The 20,386-nt window shown below is 40.2% G+C and overlaps 1 protein-coding gene across 2 annotated transcripts in view; it reads left to right on the top strand.

Annotated features, from left to right (window-relative positions):
- The window catches only part of ABCA9 (ATP binding cassette subfamily A member 9), a 77,775-nt gene extending 57,683 nt beyond the window's left edge, over positions 1 to 20,092 (top strand). The window contains exons 26-39 of one of the 2 annotated variants that reach the window (XM_008011980.3): positions 1,673 to 1,792; positions 4,605 to 4,673; positions 5,439 to 5,530; positions 6,730 to 6,850; positions 7,760 to 7,877; positions 8,570 to 8,661; positions 10,673 to 10,833; positions 11,858 to 11,933; positions 12,007 to 12,101; positions 12,814 to 12,933; positions 13,140 to 13,280; positions 14,381 to 14,460; positions 18,511 to 18,566; positions 18,688 to 20,092. In XM_008011980.3, coding sequence (XP_008010171.3) covers positions 1,673 to 1,792; positions 4,605 to 4,673; positions 5,439 to 5,530; positions 6,730 to 6,850; positions 7,760 to 7,877; positions 8,570 to 8,661; positions 10,673 to 10,833; positions 11,858 to 11,933; positions 12,007 to 12,101; positions 12,814 to 12,933; positions 13,140 to 13,280; positions 14,381 to 14,460; positions 18,511 to 18,566; positions 18,688 to 18,786 — 1,440 coding nt within the window. In that variant the 3' untranslated portion in view covers positions 18,787 to 20,092. The remainder of the gene's footprint in view (positions 1 to 1,672; positions 1,793 to 4,604; positions 4,674 to 5,438; positions 5,531 to 6,729; positions 6,851 to 7,759; positions 7,878 to 8,569; positions 8,662 to 10,672; positions 10,834 to 11,857; positions 11,934 to 12,006; positions 12,102 to 12,813; positions 12,934 to 13,139; positions 13,281 to 14,380; positions 14,461 to 18,510; positions 18,567 to 18,687) is intronic. The other variant, XM_037993246.2, reaches the window with a different exon arrangement.
- The last annotated feature ends 294 nt before the right edge of the window (positions 20,093 to 20,386 follow it).

Consider the following 20,386-nt stretch of genomic DNA (forward strand, 5'->3'; position numbering starts at 1 on the left):
AAAAAAAAAGAAAAGAAAAGAAAAGAAAAGAAAAATACCCAGGAACAAATTACAGCCACATGAAAGATGAACCACTTAGGGTTAAAATTAATCCAACCAAGAAATAAAGAATTCAAGAAAAGCAAAATTGCAAAAGCAGTGATAAGGACTGCTTAATTCACTTAAACATTTAGGAAGTTCAAATAACTTTGGGAATCATGGTTATAGAATACGTAAATATTTAAATAGAAAAAATTCATAAAGTTGAAGAGTTCCTTTTGTAAAGCAAGCATAACTTTAATAATAAAACTTTAAAAAGCTTTAAAAACCCATTGCTAAATTCACTTGGAAAAATTAAAGATAACTCTCTAAATAGAAAGAAAGCAAACACAGAAGTAAGTTTGAAAAAGAATAATTTGACCAGGTTTAACGGCTCATGCCTGTAATCCCAGCACTTCGGGAGGCCGAGGCGGGTGGATCACCTGAGGTCAGGAGTTCGAGACCAGCCTGGCCAACTTGGTGAAACCCCGTTTCTAATAAAAATACAAAAATTAGCTGGGCGTGATGGCACATGCCTGTAATCCCAGCTACTTGGGAGGCTAAGACAGGAGAATCACTTGAACCCAAGAGGTGGAGGTTGCAGTGAGCTGAGATTGTGCCATTGCACTCCAGCCTGGGTGACAGAGCGAGACTCTGTCTCAAAAAAAAAAAAAAAAGAAAAGAATCATTTATAAATAATCAAGTATGATTTATTTCAGAACACAATAATGGTTCAGTATTAGCAGCTAAAGGAAGAAAACTCTATGAGTCAAGTAAAGATCATATAGTTCCTTAAAAAGGCCTAGTATAAAGAAAATAGTAACACAAGAAGGACAAATTACCCAAACCAATGGTAAATATCATATCAAATGGTAAAATTATAAAGCTAGTTACTTAATATCAGCAATAAAATCAGTGATACCTACAATAAATAACTATGACCTCCTGTGTCAGTGATGTGGGGTGTAATGTGTACTCTAATTCATGGTTTGTAGAATAAATGTCACAAGCTTTAAACAAAATGTTAGTAACAGTTAGTAAAAGTTACTAACTGTTAACTGTTAGTAACTTTTAGATGCACATACATTTTAACTTGCAGTTACACTTTTCAGAATCTCTCCTTCAAGACTAAAAGTGTCCATACATAAAGACTTATGTAGAACATCATTCGTCGGAGCAGAAAAATTAAAAACATGTTTTCTGAAGGCAAACTTGTTGAATTTTGCACATCCATTCAAACAAATAATTGCCAAGAAAACAAATAGCTGGTATGTCTAAGCCTAAAAGGATGTCCTTCCTAAAAGGAAGCCTAAAAGGATATGAACTATTGCAAAATGAAGAAAAGAAAAATGCAGAGTAATGTATAATAAATAATCACTTTATCAGAATCTAAATTTTAGCAAGAGTCTCACCGGATTTGTACGCCCATTGTGATTGGGAAGCATTATTGTGTCTTTAAAAAAATTCATCATAAATCCACTACAAAACTGTAATAAAATCCCATGTAGCAAAGGAAAGAAATGACATAAATACTGGTTTGGGGAGTGAAATTGAAAATAACAATGTTTATAATATGAATTCCCACCCTCTTAGAAAACATCCTAAAATTCAGATTGTTACACTTTAGTGATGCTATACTGTGCTTTTGTTTTAGATGGTCATCTTCTCGATAGTTGCTACTGATCTAAATGAATATGGATTTCTAGGGCTATTTTTTGGCACCATCTTAATACCTCCCTTTGCATTGATTGGCTCTCTCTTCATTTTTTCTGGGGTAAGTAGTTCCACTTCTGTCCAGGGGTCATGAAATGTGTGACCATTTGAGACAGCCATGAATATTGCAGAAATTATAGGTAGAGTCCTCAGCTGTACACAGTTTAAAGGTCTCTGTCTTTGGAAAGTCAGTTCTCTTGCCACGCCTGGGTAAGGGGCATAGTCTGATTCAGTAGGAAGCCATGCTTTGGCTTATGAAAGTCAAAGGCAACTCCAGGGGAGTAGAAGTTTAGTTCTCATGAGAACTCTCACTGTTGGGAGCCCTACTGGGAGGCTGAAGAGATGCCCCTTTTTTGTTAAGTTTTGGATACATTAGGTTGGAGAAATGTCAAGTAGCCAGTTAGATACATGAGTTGGGAATTCAATGTGTCAGAGTGTGTGGCGATTGGGGTTAGATCTAGATATCTGAGATTGATCCATTTACAGATGGTATGAAAGCCATGTGACAATAATGTGACCTATGCGGTGAGTAGAAATAGAAATAAAAAGAAGGCCAATGACATGACCTTAAACTCCAAAATGTAGAGATTGGAAAGCAAATACATGACCTTGAACTCCAAAATTTAGAGGTTGTGAAGGGGAGGAGCCAGCAAATTCATTTGAGATGGAGTCAGGGAGATAGAGAACAAAAATGGCAGGCTTCTGTGTGCTGGAAGCTCTTCTCAGATGCTCATAAGGGTATGTGCCAGATGGCAATAAAGAACATTTCAAGAAGGAGGGAATGATTAAACCATCAAATGCTACTGTGAGCTCTAGAAAGGTGACAACTGAAAAGAGACCATTGGCTTTGACTACCCGAACGTCATTGGTGATCTTAACAAGGTTGATTTTCATGAAAATGTCAACACAAAAGCACAGTAAGAGTGAACTTAGTAGAAAATGTGAAGGGAGAATATGGTGACTGTGGGTAAAGGTAAGTATTTCTAGGAGATTTGGTAAAAACGGTAGCAGAAAAATTCAAGAATAAATGAATAGGGAGAATAGATTTTTGTCTGTTTGTGCTAAGAAAAAAATACCATGTTGATGTTAGAGAAATTTACACTGGAAAAAAGAGATAGAGGTTATCTCATGAGTCAAGTCCATGAATAGCTGAGAAAAAATAGTATAAAGTCCACAAGTGGAGGGGGTGCTGTCCATAAAAGCAGGGACATTCCATATACTGAACATGAAATTATAATCAGATAATACAGACACCGGAGGCAGATAGTTTTGTGGCTTTGCTGTTAGAAAGATGAGATGATTCTCTTCTGACTGATTCTACATTTTTTAGGAAAGTAAGAAGGGAAGTCATTAACTAACAGTGGCCAAGAGGGCTTAGGATTTTGAGAATTTGATGTGAAAAATTATTTCAGAGCATAGGTCAGTAGGATGGACAGACAGTGCCAAAGACCCTCTGCTCTACTTTTCAGTGAAGTCAGCAAAGTAGAGTTTTTCTTATTACAGTCTGCTTCTCAAATGCAGTTTAGGAAAGGCAGAGAGTTGGGTTCAATAAGGGTTGGATGCTTGGCAGTCAAATTTGACAAAGAAAAGAATAAGTCAGCAGTAGTTCTATATAAAAAGGAATTGAAGATATCATGGATTCTAAGCTAGAGAATGAAGTTAAGGACGTGAGGGTGATCATGGACAGCGGAAAAGGAGTTGGTGTGTTAGAAGTTCTCCAACTCCAAATTACAGAGTAAGAACATTAGCATAAGGATGCTGGAAAACTAAAATGTATTGGCAGAGTCCGGGTGCAGTGGCTCAAGCCTGTAATCCCAGCACTTTGGGAGTCTGAGACAGGTGGATCACCTGAGGCAGGGAGTTCGAGACCAGCCTGGCCAACATGGTGAAGCCCCATCTCTACTAGAAATACAAAAATTAGCTGGGTGTGGTAGTGGTTGCCTGTAATCCCAACTATTCAGGAGGCTGAGGCAGGAGAATTGCTTGAACTCGGCAGGCAGAGGCTACAATTAGCCGAGATCATACCACTGCACACCAGCCTGGGCAACAGAGCAAAACTCTGTCTCAAAAAAAAAAAAAAAAAAAAAAAAAATGTATTAACAGAGAGAGTAGAGATCTGGGAGCCTGAGGTTCAGTTTGAATGAAGCGCAATTATTGAAAGTGGGCAACTGGGGCACTTAAGAAAACAAAATCATTTGAAATGATGCCATCCAATGTGGGAAAGTCATCTTCTCTAGATGGTGGTTGGCTGTGATAGTTAGAAATTTACTGCAAAGGGCTTAAAATTGCTCAGGAAATGTGTTGGTAAATATAGCTCAAGAAAGAAAATTGTCCGTTTGCCTTTTATTTGCAAAAGAGTGGAGGATGTTGAAAAAATGCACTTATATGTATACGTGTAGAACTCTAGGGGAAGAACTTTGTCTTCAGTTTGAAAAAGATTGCCATGATTATTCTCAAAAGTGGCTGTAAGAGGGCAAGAGCAACATAAATATTTCAGGGTTCTTGGGTGCATCATCAAGGGAAGACCACAAATGAAGAGAGAAATACAGGTAAGGTTAGAGGAGAGGGTTTGTCTTAAGACAGTCTTGCTGTTGCTTCAAAGAGTCCTGCCAGCACCAGCCCAGGATTCTTCTAACAGAGCAAATCCTGCTGACTCACAGTGTTACATACAAAGGCATCCCAGCCTAGAGACACACTGGAAGCAAAGAAGACATACTGCACAGTCTGAAATTAACTTTTACATGATACCCAAGGGAGCATCAGGTAGAATGGTTCTAAGGCCATTGAATAGGCATCAATTTATCTTAAGTGGGATAAATTCCTTGAATAAATAAAGACGGTTCACCTGAATACACTTACTGCTCATTTTACAGATTTCTCCTGACTCCATGGATTACTTAGGAGCTTCAGAATCCGAAATTGTATTCCTGGCACTGCTAATAGTAAGAAGACATTTTTTTCAACATTCTTGCATGAGGAAACACAACCTTTGTATATTTTGAGTTTCTCTGAATTTCATCAAATTAAGAAGGTTTGGACATTTTAGGCATTTGAAGCAACACACACACACACGTGCCTGCACACAAACACACACACACGATGGCTTTTAACCTGGACCCTTATTATTATTATTATTATTATTATTATTATTATTATTAAGATGGAGTTTCGATCTTGTTGCCCAGGCTGGAGTGCAATGGCACGATCTCAGTTCACCTCAACCTCTGCCTCCTGGGTTCAAGCAATTCTCCTTCCTCAGCCTCTCGAGTAGCTGGGATTACAGGCATGCACCACCATGTGTGGCTAATTTTGTATTTTTAGTAGAGATGGGGTTTCCCTACGTTGGTCAAGATGGTCTCGAACTCCCAACCTCATGTGATCCACCTGCCTTGGCCTCCCAAAGTGCTAGGATTACAGGTGTGAGCCAATGCGCCCGGCGCTGGACCCCTGTCTTTACAATAATCGTCGGTCATGGGTAGCACTGGTTACACTTGCTACTATTATATTTCTGTTAGGGCTCTCTCTGAATAGCAGTGAGGCTAACTTTGACAGTTTCAAAGAATATGAAATAGGTTGTCTTTCAGCCCTGTAAAAATGAATGTTATCAAATCAAATTTTTATATAATCAAACTCCTTAAATTAATTCTAATATTGAAATCATTGTATTTATAGTGATACTAATTTTGATTGTCTTCCTTTTTCCCTAGCCTTACCTTCATTTTCTCATTTTTCTTTTCATTCTGCGATGTCTGGAAACGAACTGCAGGAAGAAATTAATGAGAAAAGATCCTGTGTTCAGGTTGAGAAAATCAAATAGAATTTCATGTTTCATTTTGATATTCATTTTTAAGAACTTTTTAATATGCTGAATTAAGTAAAAGGCACTTCAGAGGATGATTTTTAAAGACTATAATATATAAAATTCTTATAACCGATAGTATAGGAATATATACTGAGCTTACAATCTAGATAGAGAGACCACATTAGCACACATGAGGCACTGGAAAATTAAGGCAGACTATAATTTTACTGTAGAGGAAAGTTCTACGTAAGAGGTAGAATCTCTAAAATAATGGGTAAATACAGATAAGCATTGGGAAAGTTAAGCCAATCCAGGAAGGAAGAGTAGTTTGTGCAATAAGAACAAGGATGAGATGAAGGCACCAGGAGCTCCTTTGTAGGCTTGTGCTGGGGGATAATGAAAAACGAAAGTGAGGCTGGATATTGGAGGATCTTGAAACAGAAAAGCATAGGGAAGGTTTTGCAAATTACATAATGGGAAACGAAGACACCAATTTGTCTCGAACACTTGGCCTTCCATACAAAATATAAACGAAGCTTAAGTCTAATTTTTGTGGTAACAGAGAAAAGTGACAAGATGACAGCCATGTTTTAAGAAACCAACAGGCAACCGGAATGTCAGAGTGTGGTGTGAGGGAGAGGTAAAAGAATGAGCAGGAACCAATGGTGGGATGATGAAGGCAAGAATGAGTCTGTAGCAGAAAGGAAACAGTGATTCTGTCACACATTCCCAAGAAGTGACTGTGCTCAGTAACTAATTAAACATTGGTATGGTGATTAGATATCCTGGATTCTCTGGGACACATCCTTGATTCCAAATCTTTGGAGACATGGTTCTCACAAAGACCTCAGAATTCCAAAATAACTGTTGTCAAAACTACAGTTCCTAGATTCCTTTCCTCATGCAACTCTTCTTCAAAATTCTTTGGCAGAGGGTGTATACCACTTTCTTCTTTGAAAGAAAACTATCACCATCAACAAGGAGGATTAAGCTTTGGTAAAAAGCAAAAATGATAGTAGGATATAATTACTCTACTCATCGAAGGAAACTAGGCTGTTTGAAAGGCAGATGGTGCAAGTAGAAGAATAGAGAGGAATGAATCTACACCAAAAATTGGAAGTGTAAGGAAAATTCATTAATTTTGATACAAGATTTTTAACCTGAAGTTTATCATTATCACACTGTTTTGATTTCAGAATTTCTCCAAGAAGCAATGCTGTTTTTCCAAACCCAGAAGAGCCTGAAGGAGAGGATGAAGATATCCAGATGGAAAGAATGAGAACAGCAAATGCTATGGCTGTCGGAGACTTTGATGAGGTAGAACTCAGAAATGTTCTTCATCAAAAATTTTTTTTTTTTCTGACAGATAAAGTGAGCAATCTTCTAAGTTTAGTTTTTGAAAAACACTTGGGTTCTTTCACTCTTACACATACAGCTTATTACTTGACTTCAGTGGGTATGCAAGGCCCACAAATCTAAGAGAGCAAAGAAAACACACACAATGCACTTTGGGAGGCTGACGTGGGAAGATCACTTAGGGCCAGGTGTTTGAGACCAGGCTGGGCAACAAGTAAGATCCCATCTCTACAAAATGAAATATAAAAAAAAAAAATTAGAAGAGCATGGTGGCATGTGCCTGTAGTCCTAGTTACTCAGAAGGCTGAGGCTGGAAGATCACTTGAGCCTGAGAGTTCAGGGCTACGGTGAGCTATAATTGCACCATTACATCCCAGCTTGGGTGACAGAGCAAGACCCTGTCTCAAGAAACATACGCACGTGCACACATACACAGAGACTTTGACTTATATCGATTTATTTTTCAGGGTCGTGGTTTTGATAAGTACAGCTAAACATTACAAAACTTAAGTAAGATTTTGTGTTTTATAACCAAAGTAAAGCTTACTGCAAGTCATTCAGAGAGCTTGTCTGAGGTGTATGTGTGTTTGTGTGCATGATTGTTTATGGGAGTGTGTGTCTTATCAAATCTGTTGGTTCAGTGACTGTCTATTCCTGCTGTCCAAAGAACAAATCCCAGAATATGGTGCAAATGCCCTTTCCTTATAGGAATATAGACTGTGAGAGTTCACTTGAAAATGGCAGTTTCTAGGGGAAGAAGTGGTTTGATTCATGATTCTGTATAAGGAAATGTTTGGTGACAAGAGTGTGGAGCATTCTCTCAGTTCAAGATGAGAATAAAGTCCTGTTGCTATTTACTTGTCTTTACAGACACCTGTCATCATTGCCAGCTGTCTACGGAAGGAATATGCAGGCAAAAAGAAAAATTGCTTTTCTAAAAAGAAGAAAAAAATTGCCACAAGAAATGTCTCTTTTTGTGTTAAAAAAGGTTGGAAACAGTAATTCCGTTAGTAGAGCAATCTTGAATCTGAAGACTGGATTATTCAGGGAATAAGAGTGTCTGAATCTGGGGCATCTATTGACAAACGCAGCAGGCTAAGGCTGCTCCTTCTGCTTGAAAGCCTCAGTTGAAAAGATAACGACGTTTTTTCTTTACATAGGAAGACAGTTATGTCTGTTCTGTAACACAAACAGACAGAACAACAACAATGAAAAGAGGTGGTCTTTCCATTAAGAAGGATGGTATAGTTTTTAGATAATTTTATTGCGGCGAATACTACACAGAAGGGAGCCAACGGAGGCATAGCAGTGCTTTCTTCATTCCCCCAAAACAGCACATTTTGTGAAAGTGGTGGTAGTGGGGGGGTGTTCAGTGCAACAGGCTTTGGAATCAAAATATGTTACAACTTACAGCTCAGCCTCTTGCTGTCTGTATGACGTGGGGCACGTTATTTATCCTCTTTAAGTCTTAGCTTCCTCACCTGTAAAATGAAGCTAGTTATAACGCTCAGTTTTGTGTGTGTGTGTGTGTGTGTGAGGGAGAGAGAGAGAGGAATAAGTGAAATAATGTATACAGCACATTTCACATAGCACTTGACACACAGTGAGCCCTCAAATGGTATTTGCTTTTATTTTTGTTGCAATTATTTGTATATTTCTGAGCATACCACTTTCTTTCAGGCGAAGTTATAGGGCTGTTAGGACACAATGGAGCTGGTAAAAGTACAACTATTAAGATGATAACTGGAGACACAAAACCAACTGCAGGACAGGTCAGTAAAATGCACAAGAATGTGGTCATTAGTGCTACCTCCGATAAACATTTTACAATGAACACTGATGGCAATAATAGACTATGTAGTTGATCCTTAATCACTTAGTGTGATTTATGCATTGAATAAAGAGGATTGATTAAAAATTTATGTCTTTAATTCCAAAAACAGTTTGTTTCTGAGAAGGGCTACGTATCATATATACTATGCCTTTTATTGAGTGAGAAATAAAGATATTAAAAGGAAATATACCTTCCTCAAAGTCAGATATCTTTGCTTTATTGATTTATGTATCCCATGAACTTTGTTGAATTTAATGGCCTCACCCAGCATGACACTAGAAACCACTGTCAGAATAATGACAACTCCTGCTTATGTGGTTGCAGAGTCATGAGTCTTCATAGTTAATGACTGTCCTCTACCTATATGATATAATTAAAGATTATGTGTGACTTGTGTAACAATAACAGTCCATTAGCTAGTAAAACTTCATAGGTCTTTAAGAAGGTGTATACCACAGAAACTTTCTTACAATTACTGAAACATTTCTTGGCCCTGATTATGTAATGTAGTGACAGAGCAGTTGAGGGTATTATTGCAGATACATTGACATTCTTGAAGGACAATAGTGATTCTGGGCTAATGGTAAAAGATCCAGGATTTATTAAGACAAGAGAAATCAGATGTAATGAAAAAAATGGATAATTACCTGAATTGCAAAGCAAAAACTCGAATAATGTATGAGTACCACTTGGTGATATGTCTAGGCCAAGTTTGGGGAAAATGATGGACAGAAGCCAAAGGACCACAACTTCAAAGAGGAAATGCTGTTGACCTTTAACATGAGGTCAATGTCAGAGGGAGTGTTTACAAAGGAAAGTCGCACAGTGGTGTTCATTGCTACAGAGGTTTTCTGTCCTTCCATTTCCACTCTTGCCTCACACCGCAGCAAGAACAGTCTTTAAAAATGCAAATGAGGGCTGGGCACAGTGGCTCCCAGCTGTAATCCCAGCACTTTGGGACACCGAGGTGGGCAGATCACCTGAGGTTGGGAGTTCGAGACCAGCCTGACCAATATGGAGAAAGGTAGATCCCAGCTTCAAGTCCCAGATGTACCTTGTTGTGACCTTGTACAAGTTTCATAATCCATGCTCGTGTTAATTTTCTGTATGTAAAACATCAATGATAAAATGAATACCTAACACATACAGGGGTTCTGTAAAGATAGGATAATGTAATTAAACCTATATCATATGCTTAGATAATGGCACATAGCAAGTACTGAGGACACATTAGACGTTCTTATTATTGTAAAGCATAGTCTGCCTCATAAAAATAATAAATGCTATCATGTATATATTGGTTCCTATGGGCTAAACACAGTGCTCAAAGTTTTTTGTTCATATCTTAGTTCAAGATTTCTCAACCTTGATTATTATGGACTTGATAATGTCATTTTGTTGTGGGGAGCTGTTCTGTGCATACTAGGATGTTTGGCAGCACACTTTGCCTCTACTTACTAGATGCCAGTAATATTGCTTTCCCAATGCATATACACATGAATTGTGGCAACCAAATGTATCTCCAGACATTGTTAAATATCCCCTAGAAGAAGGATTCCCCTGGCTGAGAACCACTGCCTTATTGCAAGATAAATCCTATAATTTTAATTATCACTGGTGAAACAGATTTCTCAACAAGTATCTATTCCTGTGAATATTTGGATCAATGAATGAAGCCAAGTAAAAGCTACTCAAATCAGCAACCTTGAGTTCAATCATGGTCATGGAATTGGTAATAAAGTCTACACTATAACGGACAACCATGGAATGTCTGCCTTTTAAAGTGGGCTTTTACCACTTTTCCCCAGAACTAAGTGATTGCTGATTTGTGTTTGTGCACTTAGCACCTGTGTGTGTGGACAGACGGGCACCACTGAAGTACGCACTTACGTGCACACACATATACGTGACATTTGGGATAGAATCTGAGAGTGAACTTTTTCGTGTAGGTGATTTTGAAAGGGAGCGGTGGAGAGGACCCCCTGGGCTTCCTGGGGTACTGCCCTCAGGAGAACGCGCTGTGGCCCAACCTGACAGTGAGGCAGCACCTGGAGGTGTACGCCGCCGTGAAAGGGCTCAGGAAAGGGGATGCGACGATCGCCATCACACGGTACCTGGGGCTGGGGGCACTCCCCTTCTTTGCTGAGGGCATGCTGTATTAATGACATACACACAAAATGAAGACAGGGAGGTTCTAATTGATGACCCCATGCTTGTGGGAACAGACTTGGTCATTTAGAACTCCGTTCAGTGTTGTTTTCTCTCACTTTCAGCCTGGGGAGAAAAATGTTTATTGATTATTCTTTTTCTTTTCTTTTCCTTCTTTTTTTTTTCTTTGAGACGGAGTCTGGTTCTGCCGCCCAGGCTGGAGTGCTCACTGCAACCTCCGCTTCTTGGGTTCAAGCGATTCTTGTGCCTCAGCCTCCCAAGTAGCTGGGATTACAGGCACCCGCCATCATGCCAGGCTAATTTTTATATTTTTGTAGATGGGGTTTCAGCATGTTGGCCAGGCTGGTCCTGAACTCTTGACCCTCAGGTGATCTGCCCACCTTGGCCTCCCAAAGTGCTGGGATTACAGGTGTGAGCCACCGCGCCCAGACTGATTATTCTTGGTTTTTAGTTGTTTGTTTGTTTTGTTTTTTGAGATGGAGTCTTGCTCTGTCATCAGGCTGGAGTACAGTGGCGCAATCTCGGCTCAATGCAACCTCCGCCTCCCAGGTTCAAGCAATTCTCCTGCCTCACCCTCCTGAGTAGCTGGGACTACAGGTGCATTCCACCATGCCCAGCTAATTTTTGTGATTTTGGTAGAGACAGGGTTTCACCATGTTGACCAGGATGGTCTCGATCTCTTGACCTTGTGATCCGCCCTCCTCAGCCTCCCAAAGTGCTGGGATTACAGGCATGAGCCACTGTGCCCAGTCCAGCCTGATTATTCTTAATATGGAAAGACATCATTGAAAATATGAGTTTGATGACTATGAAAGGTTCATAAAGTACCTAGATGGTTTAAATTTTATGACCACTCTGACCACTCGTAAACACCTTCCCCACCGTCATGTTTCTCCTGATTTGCTCATTCTCCCACGTACATTCGTCAGTGTTGGGATCATGTGGATTGACTCTGTTTTCTTCAGATTAGCGGATGCGCTCAAGCTGCAGGACCAGCTGAAGGCTCCTGTGAAGACTTTGTCAGAGGGAATAAAGCGAAAGGTATGGGCAGGGCTTGGTGTTGCTCTGCAAGTGCCATAGATGGGAACCAGAGGGGCTGTTTCTCCCGTTGCAGCTGTGCTTCATGCTGAGCATCCTGGGGAACCCGTCAGTGGTGCTTCTGGATGAGCCATCAACCGGGATGGACCCCGAGGGGCAGCAGCAAATGTGGTGAGGTGCTATCATGAGCAACCTTTGCATAAGTGTATTGATCCTGTGAAAACTGGCGTGAAAAATCATTGTTTACGTAGAAAGGGAAAGACACACACAGTATCAGGAAAAGCAGTATTTTAGGAAAAAAAATTATCTGATTTCAAATCACAACCAGCTTTTATTCAGAAGAAAAAGCTATATTATCTCACCCTAATGTTTGCTCGAATAATTTTTGTGTCTGTTCCTACATGGAACATTTTTATACAGTCAAATCAATCTGTAATTAAGCTTTAAATCTTTCTGCAACATCAGCTGATATACAGTTCTTACGGAGGAAAAAAAATTCCAAATCTTCGATATATTTTTTAATTATTTTTGGGAAATTTCTGAATTCTGTCATTTTGTACCTATGGAGAGTATGTCATGATTATCTAGCTTTTTAGTAAATTCTCCTAATTTTCGTTACTCCCACTGCGTTCTCATAAATATTCCTGAACTTAGTATTTTTATAAACAGTATCTTACCCAATATCATTTTCTATGCTCTGAATTATATACTCTAACCAATAGTTTGGTTATTTCCACGCCTGTCATCCCTACACACACCCCTTCTTTGTCTAGTCTGAATTCGCTGCATGTTTCATCTGTGCATTGCTGGAAACTTCTTTTAAAAAATTCCAGATCCCTTGAGTATACCCATGAGTTTGTGTTTTCCCTCGACTTAACTTTAGGCAGGTGATCCGGGCCACCTTTAGAAACACGGAGAGGGGCGCCCTCCTGACCACCCACTACATGGCAGAGGCCGAGGCGGTGTGTGACCGAGTGGCCATCATGGTGTCGGGAAGGCTGAGGTGAGTGCCTGTCAAAGCCGGCGCTCAACCCCCAGGTTGTAAGCTATGAACAAAGTTTGTTTCCCTGAACCAGCCTACCCATTGTGAAGAGCTAGCATGGTTACTCCCAACGCTATGTGGTCTTACTCTGGCCTCCAGAGGCTGAACATCACAAGCCATGCATTTTTCTCTTTTCTTGCTTGACTTTATCCTTCTCTTACCTCCAGATGTATTGGTTCCATCCAACACCTGAAAAGCAAATTTGGCAAAGACTACCTGCTGGAGATGAAGGTGAAGAACCTGGCACAAGTGGAGCCCCTCCACGCAGAGATCCTGAGGCTTTTCCCCCAGGCTGCTCGGCAGGAAAGGTGGACACGGGTGTTTTGTTTTATTATCACAGTCCTTGGTTTCTGTTTCTATATTTCCACTATGATGACAGAGTAAGAGCTTTATCTTCTCATTCTTTACTCTATGGTAATTGCAAGTACTTTACTTAGAGAAAATTCAATTCCAAGGGCTCCCACAAGAGGGAAATAAGAGAACAAAGTGCCGATTTGAAAGCTGACTCTTGTAAGAGAATCAGCATGCATGGGGGCTCTAACATGCACCAGATACTTCCTGATGCATGCGTGCACTTAGGTCATCTCAGGGGTTCCTTCCAGAGGGTAAAACCATCCCTCATTAAAGGAGATCACCTTCATAAAGCCCATGCCAGAGTGCCAGGCATCAGTCAAGGTTCAGTGAATGGTGTCTCTTAACATTTCTATATATTATTATCAGTAAAATCAACTGAGGCTCAGAGTGTAGAATCCTAGACAGGAGCAGAATCTAGTTCTTTTTACTGAAATGCTACTCTCTTCCACTAAGAAGAAGGGTAAGTAGTTCTGCTTCTTCCCCTCATAAGGCACAGGGGCTGTCAATTTCCTTCCCTTTGTCTTTCATTCCTCCTCTTAGTAGATTGACTTCTTGTTGATCAAAGAGCACTTACATTCTGAGTGTCTCTCTAACACCATACAGATGTGAATATTTAAACCAGTTGTTGACGATATTGTTGCTCCTTTTAATTTCTTTATTTTAAAATAAAAATATCTTTATTTTTTGGGACAGTATCTCACTCTGTCACCCAGTCTAGAGTGCAGTGGTGCAATCACCGCTCACTGCAGCCTCAATCTCATGGGCTCAAGAGGTCCTCCTGCCTTAGCCTCCATGGTGGCTTGGAATACAGGCATACATCATCATGCCTGGCTAATTTTTAAGTTTTTTTGTGGAGATGGGATCTCAATCTGTTTCCCAGACTGGTCTCAAACTCATAGGCTCAAGCAATCTTCCCCTCTCGGCCTCTTAAATTGCAGTGGTTATAGGAATCATAAGTCACCGTGCCTAGCCTTGTTGCCCTTTTTAGACTTGTACCCATCAGGGGTTGCAACCTGGACACCTGGAGTTCAGCCTCACTCTCTTCCCTTCACAGGTTCTCCTCCCTGATGGTCTATAAGTTGCCTGTTGAGGATGTGCGACCTTTATCACAGGCTTTCTTCAAATTAGAGATAGGTAAGGGTGACTGTTTAGAGACAAAACTCTGGGAAATGGATAAGCCTAAATCTGACATAAAACCAGTATTTAAAAAAATACATAAACATAGAATTATGCTATCACATCATTAATACATTACTAAGACTGCTAATCCAGTGTGTTTCAATAAGGGGTGATTTGGCAATATCTGGGAAGATTTGGGGTTCTTACAAGTGGGGACAGAGAGGTTGGATGCAACTGGTTTCTATGGGTGGAGGCCAGGGATGATGCTAAACACCCTACAACGCATTGGTCATCCATCACAGGAAAGAATGATCAACCAAAATGTCATTAGTGCTGGGGCTAAGGAACCCTACTGTAATTGAACCAGGCTCTGGGAGAAAGAGACCATTGCCATTGACACTCAGGCATAGATTATCCACAAATTCATACAAACAGAAACATATGAATTTGTTTTTTGCCTCTATGTATTGTTTGATAGCCATCTATTAATAGATGCAGATAAGGAGGTTCCTGTCTCTGTTTAGGTGTGTTAATCTGTGACTCCTTTTAGACCCTTGGATTTTGGTCTTTGCATACTGCATCGATATATCAGGGGCTTGGTTTTTCCCTGTCATGTTAGTGTATTAAATCTGATGAGTTAGTGTATGAAACCTCATGCCTCTTCTTGAGCTATACTTTCTGGCTTGTCACCCGCCTTCATCAGAGGCCTCAAGCATCCTAGCTTTTTTTTTTTTTTTTTTTTTTTTTTGAGACAGAGTCTTGCTCTGTCACAAGGCTGGCAGGCTGGAGTAGTGCAGTGACACAATCTTGGCTCACTGCACCTCTGCCTCCTGGGTTCAAGCAATTCTCCTGCCTCAGCCTCCCAAGTAGCTGGGACTACAGGCACCTGCCAGCACGCCCAACTAATTTTTGTATTTTTGGTAAAGACAGAGTTTTACCATGTTGGCCAGGATGGTCATCCTAGCTTTTAATGAGATTCTTGAGACAGGGTTAGGATCACCCAAATAGGTTTTCGTTTCACTTTCTCATCCTGTTGGTCAATCTCACCCTGTGGTCTATGTGGCCATTTTTTACACTGACCACACTGACCATTATGTCCCAGTGGTTTGTCGGCATCTTTCCAGTTGGAAGGATTCCACAGTAAGACCAACAGGAAGTATTTGATAATGGATTAGGAGCAGAGATTGATGTTTCAGGAAGGCTGCCTCCCTAGAGGCTTTTTTAAAAAAGCCTGCATGAGTAGATGTTTCTGTTTCAAAAGTGTTCCCTCCCACCTCAGATTCCCTCTGCAGTACTTAATTTGCTAAAAGTGAAGTTCTCATTCAGGGGAAAAAACAACTATTTATCAGAATTTCTTGCTCCAATATGTGAAGATGACACAAAGTACAAAATGTGGAGATGTAAGCTAGCATTTTTTCCTCCAAATGTTCTTGGACACCGTTACATTCTCAGGTGTGATACACTTATTGAATGGGCTAGGCACAGTGTCGTCCAAGCAAAATGCCTGCTCCATGGCAATCCCTTTGCCTTGTTGCATAGATTCACTCTTTCCTACCACCAATCTCTTCTGAGTAATGTAAACTCCAGCAAAACCCTAGCCTCACATGCCCTTTCCAGGTCAGACTTGCCTCAAATTTGGAGACCTACAGCTAGGAAAGTGAAATGATCAGTTTTATGTCTTTTCTTTCTCTATTTCCTCCGTGACTCATAAACGAATGTTTTGGACCTCTCCAGGGTGTAGTGTAAGAGGAAAAAAGAAAAGATAATATGGCATCAGAGCTTGATCTGATCATTAGAGCTATGATATCACATTGGGGTCTCCAGTATAAAAATGAAGAATTGCTGGCCCTTTCTTTCACTGGGTGCTTTTATGGGTTCCTTGATGACTTTCTTTCCCCTCTCATCTATTACCTCTGACTACAGCTCCCTGGGGTGGGTGATGCATCCTGCTTTTGGCTCCTGTGACCACCTGGCAGCCCCTGAGTCCCTTCCTTGAAACCCCTTTACCTTTCCAGGTGATCTTCTCAAGACACCTCCCTTTTGAAATCCATGAGAAACACACAAGCATCTTTGCTTCTCTAAACTCTACAAGTGCAGGGAAGTCAGCCACCCACTGTATTTCTTCTTCACATGTTTCCAGATATAAGATAGGGACTAGTCCTATGTCCATGGAAAGAAGAAAGAAAATGCCACAGCAGTCTGTCACTGTCCAAAAGAAATATTTGCCTTCCAGTCTCATTTTTCCATTCATTATCTTCCTCTTCTTATGTATCTACATGGTTGGGGTCTCAGTCATAGTTCAAATTGGTATCAGACGGTAAACTCAAAATAGGATAATTCAAGGAACTTGTGTTTGTCAGAAGACTCTATTGGGGGAAACTCCACCCCCGATATTTAACGTGGGTTCTTTTCTATTTCCCTAAGTGTCAGCTGGTCTGAGAAATAAAGGGAAAGAATACAAAGGAGAGAAATTTAAAAACTGGGGGTCCGGGGAAGACGTCACATTTCGGCAGGTTCCGTGATGCTCCCCAAGTTGTAAAACCAGCAAGTTTTTATTAGCTATTTTCAAAAGGCGAGGGAGTGCATGAATAGGGTGTGGGTCACAGAGATCACATGCTTCACAAGGTAATAAAATATCACAAAGCAAATGGAGGCAGGGCGAGATCACAGGACCACAGGATGGGGCGAAATTAAAATTGCTAATGAAGATTTGGGCACACATTGTCATTGATAACATCTTATCAGGAAACAGGGTTTGAGAGCAGACAACCTGTCTGACCAAAATTTATTAGGCAGGAATTTCCTCGTCCTAATAAGCCTGGGAGCATTACAGGAGACTGGGGCTTATTTCCTCCCTTCAGCTTTGACCATAAAAGATGGCCGCCCCCATGGGGCCGTTCATAGGCCTACCCTTAGGGGCACATTCTCTTTCTCAGGGATGTTCCTTGCTGAGAGAAAGAATTCAGTGATATTTCTCCTATTTGCTTTTGAAAGAAGAGAAATATGGCTCCATTCTGTCCGGCTCACTGGCAGTCAGAGTTCAAGGTTAGCCCTCTTGTTCCCTGAACATCGCTGTTATCCTGTTCTTTTTTCAAGGTGCCCAGATTTCATATTGCTCAAACAAACATGCTCTACAAACAATTTGTATAGTTAACACAATCATCACAGAGTCCTGAGGCTACATACATCCTCCTCAGTTTATGAATATGATGGGATTAAGAGATTAAAGACAGGCATAGGAAATCACAAGAGTATTGATGGAGAAGTGATAAGTGTCCACGAAATCTTCACAATTTATATTCAGAGATTGCAGTAAAGACAGGTGTAAGAAATTATAAAAGTATTAATTTGGGGAACTAATAAATGTCCATGAAATCTTCACAATTTATGTTCTTCTCTCGTGGCTTCAGCCGGTCCCTCCGTTAGGGGTCCCTGACTTCCCGCAATGAGACTCTTTGCAAAGGTACATGAAACAGTGCAATTACCTGAGACAAGAAACGGTAGAAGTGTTACCATTCTTATGTCCAAAGGGACTAAGAGAGGAAGCGGTGACCTGAACTTGAGGGTAGAGTCATGTAGAACCTACTACCTTGAGAGAAACAAGGCACACACTTGGTGTCAGGGAGGAAGTGAAAGAATAAATGCCTTGACCTCCTGTATCCCCTGTCCTTCCTGATGGGCTTGCCATTGGTGACATCCACCAGAAGACATCTGTTACATCAGCCTTTGGAGTAGACAAGAATGAGGGCTGGTATAGAGGGGTACGTGGTCATCATCTAGCACAGAGGGTACCATCTCTTAGCTTGTTCTGCACAGGTGCTCTGGAATCTCTGCTATTGCTTTCCAGTTTTCTGGTCCCTCTACCAATACTCTAGACCAATGGGATGGAGTTTTCCTCCTGTTATATGACTATATCATGCATTTGCTTTCCCATATTTAATCTAAGAATACTTATTACCTTATCTTTTATGTTTAAGATCTACTTGCATGTATTTTGGTTCATAACTTGGTACAACTCACTGAAAAAAAAAATAGAATTCCTAATGTATGTGCATTCTTATGCAGTTAAACAGAACTTCGACCTGGAGGAGTACAGCCTTTCACAGTCTACCCTGGAGCAGGTGGGTCATTTTTAGTGATTCTATATCATCCATGGAATATACATGTATAATGCATTTGCTTGGAGCTGCAGGAGGCAGTATGGCATTGTTCTCCTCTCTTTACTGCTTTCCTTCCTTTTAGGTTTTCCTGGAGCTCGCCAAGGAGCAGGAGCTGGGTGATCTTGAAGATGACTTTAATCCCTTGGTGAAGTGGAAGCTCCTCCCTCAGGAAGAGCCTTAAAGTTCCAAATACCCTATGTCTTTCTTTAATCCTGTGACTCTTTAAGAGATAATATTTTATAGCCTTAATATACCTTATCTCAGAGGTAGTACAAAATGCCTTTGAAACTCATGCAATAATTATCCTCAATAGTATTTCCTACAGCGAGACAACAGGGGATGTCAGTGAGGGCGATGGTAGGGCATAAGGCTAAGCCATACCACGCAGCCTTTGTGCCAGCAACCAAATCCCATGTTTCCTACTGTGTTAAGTTCAAAAATGCATTCATTATAGAATTGTCTACATTTCTGAGGAGTTCATGGAGAATGCTTAATTTTCTTTCTCTGAACTTCAAAATATTAAATATTTTCTTTTTTTTTATTAAAGTATAAATTAAGACATCCTATTGACTTCCAGGTAAGGGGAGTCAATTGATTACCCAGCAGCACAGTATTTGCTTTTTATAATTCACTTTTTAAATACTTGTTCTTAGTTCACTGGTTTTCCTTTTCTGTCATTTTTCAGAGTTTAGATTGAGAGTCCATGTTTTGTCTGTTGTGCCTTTAAAGGAAATTTGAAATATGTATCCTTCTACTACAAATATACATGCACCCGTATGTTTATTGCAGCACTGTTTACAATAGCAAAGACTGGGAACCAACCCCAAATACCCATCAGTGATAGAATGGATAAAGAAAATGTGGCACATATACACCATGGAATACTATGCAGCCATAGAAAAGGATGACTTCATGTCCTTCGCAGGGACATGGATGAAGCTGGAAACCATCATCTTCAGCAAACAAACAGAGGAACAGAAAACCAAACACTGCATGTTCTCACTCATAAGTGGGAGTTGAACAATGAGAACACATGGACACAGGGAGGGGAATATCACACATTGGAGCCTGTTGAGGGGTGGGGGGCTAGGGGAGGGATAGGAGGAATACATAATGTAGATGATGAGTTGATGGGTGCAGCAAACCACCATGGTACGTGTATGCCTGTGCAACAAACCTGCACATTCTGCACATGTACCCCAGAACTTAAAGTATAATAAAAATAAATAAATAAATAAATAATTTCAGTAAGAACCTAAATGATCAAGTTGAACATATGTATACACATATATATATATATGTTACATACAAGTTTGAAACATATTTCTGTTTTTCTATGTTTTTTTTAATGATGCAAGGGTATACTCTTATGCAAAGAATTAAAACTTCATAGGTCTTAATTTCCCATATCTCTATATATTATGACCTATCCAACTGGTAACCCTATAAACACCTTAAAATAAACACAATATATTTGTATACTCTTATTTAGGTGAGTTTTTGTTGTTAATACTATTATTATTGCTATCTAATTGAACACTTGAAGGCAGTTGTGTGAAAGACCTTGGCTTTGATTTTAGTTGTTTCTTACATTCTCCTAGTTTTTAAAAATAAAATTCTTCCATCAACCCATGAGAATATTTGTATGAGACCTTGGGCCAAGGGCCCCAGACTTCTTTTTTTTTTTTTTTTTTTTGAGACAGAGTCTTGCTGTCTCCCAGGCTGGAGTGCAGTGGCAGGATTTCGGCTCACTGCAAGCTCCGCCTCCCGGATTCACGCCA

Source organism: Chlorocebus sabaeus, chromosome 16 (assembly GCF_047675955.1).
Source record: "Chlorocebus sabaeus isolate Y175 chromosome 16, mChlSab1.0.hap1, whole genome shotgun sequence".
NCBI lineage: Eukaryota > Metazoa > Chordata > Mammalia > Primates > Cercopithecidae > Chlorocebus > Chlorocebus sabaeus.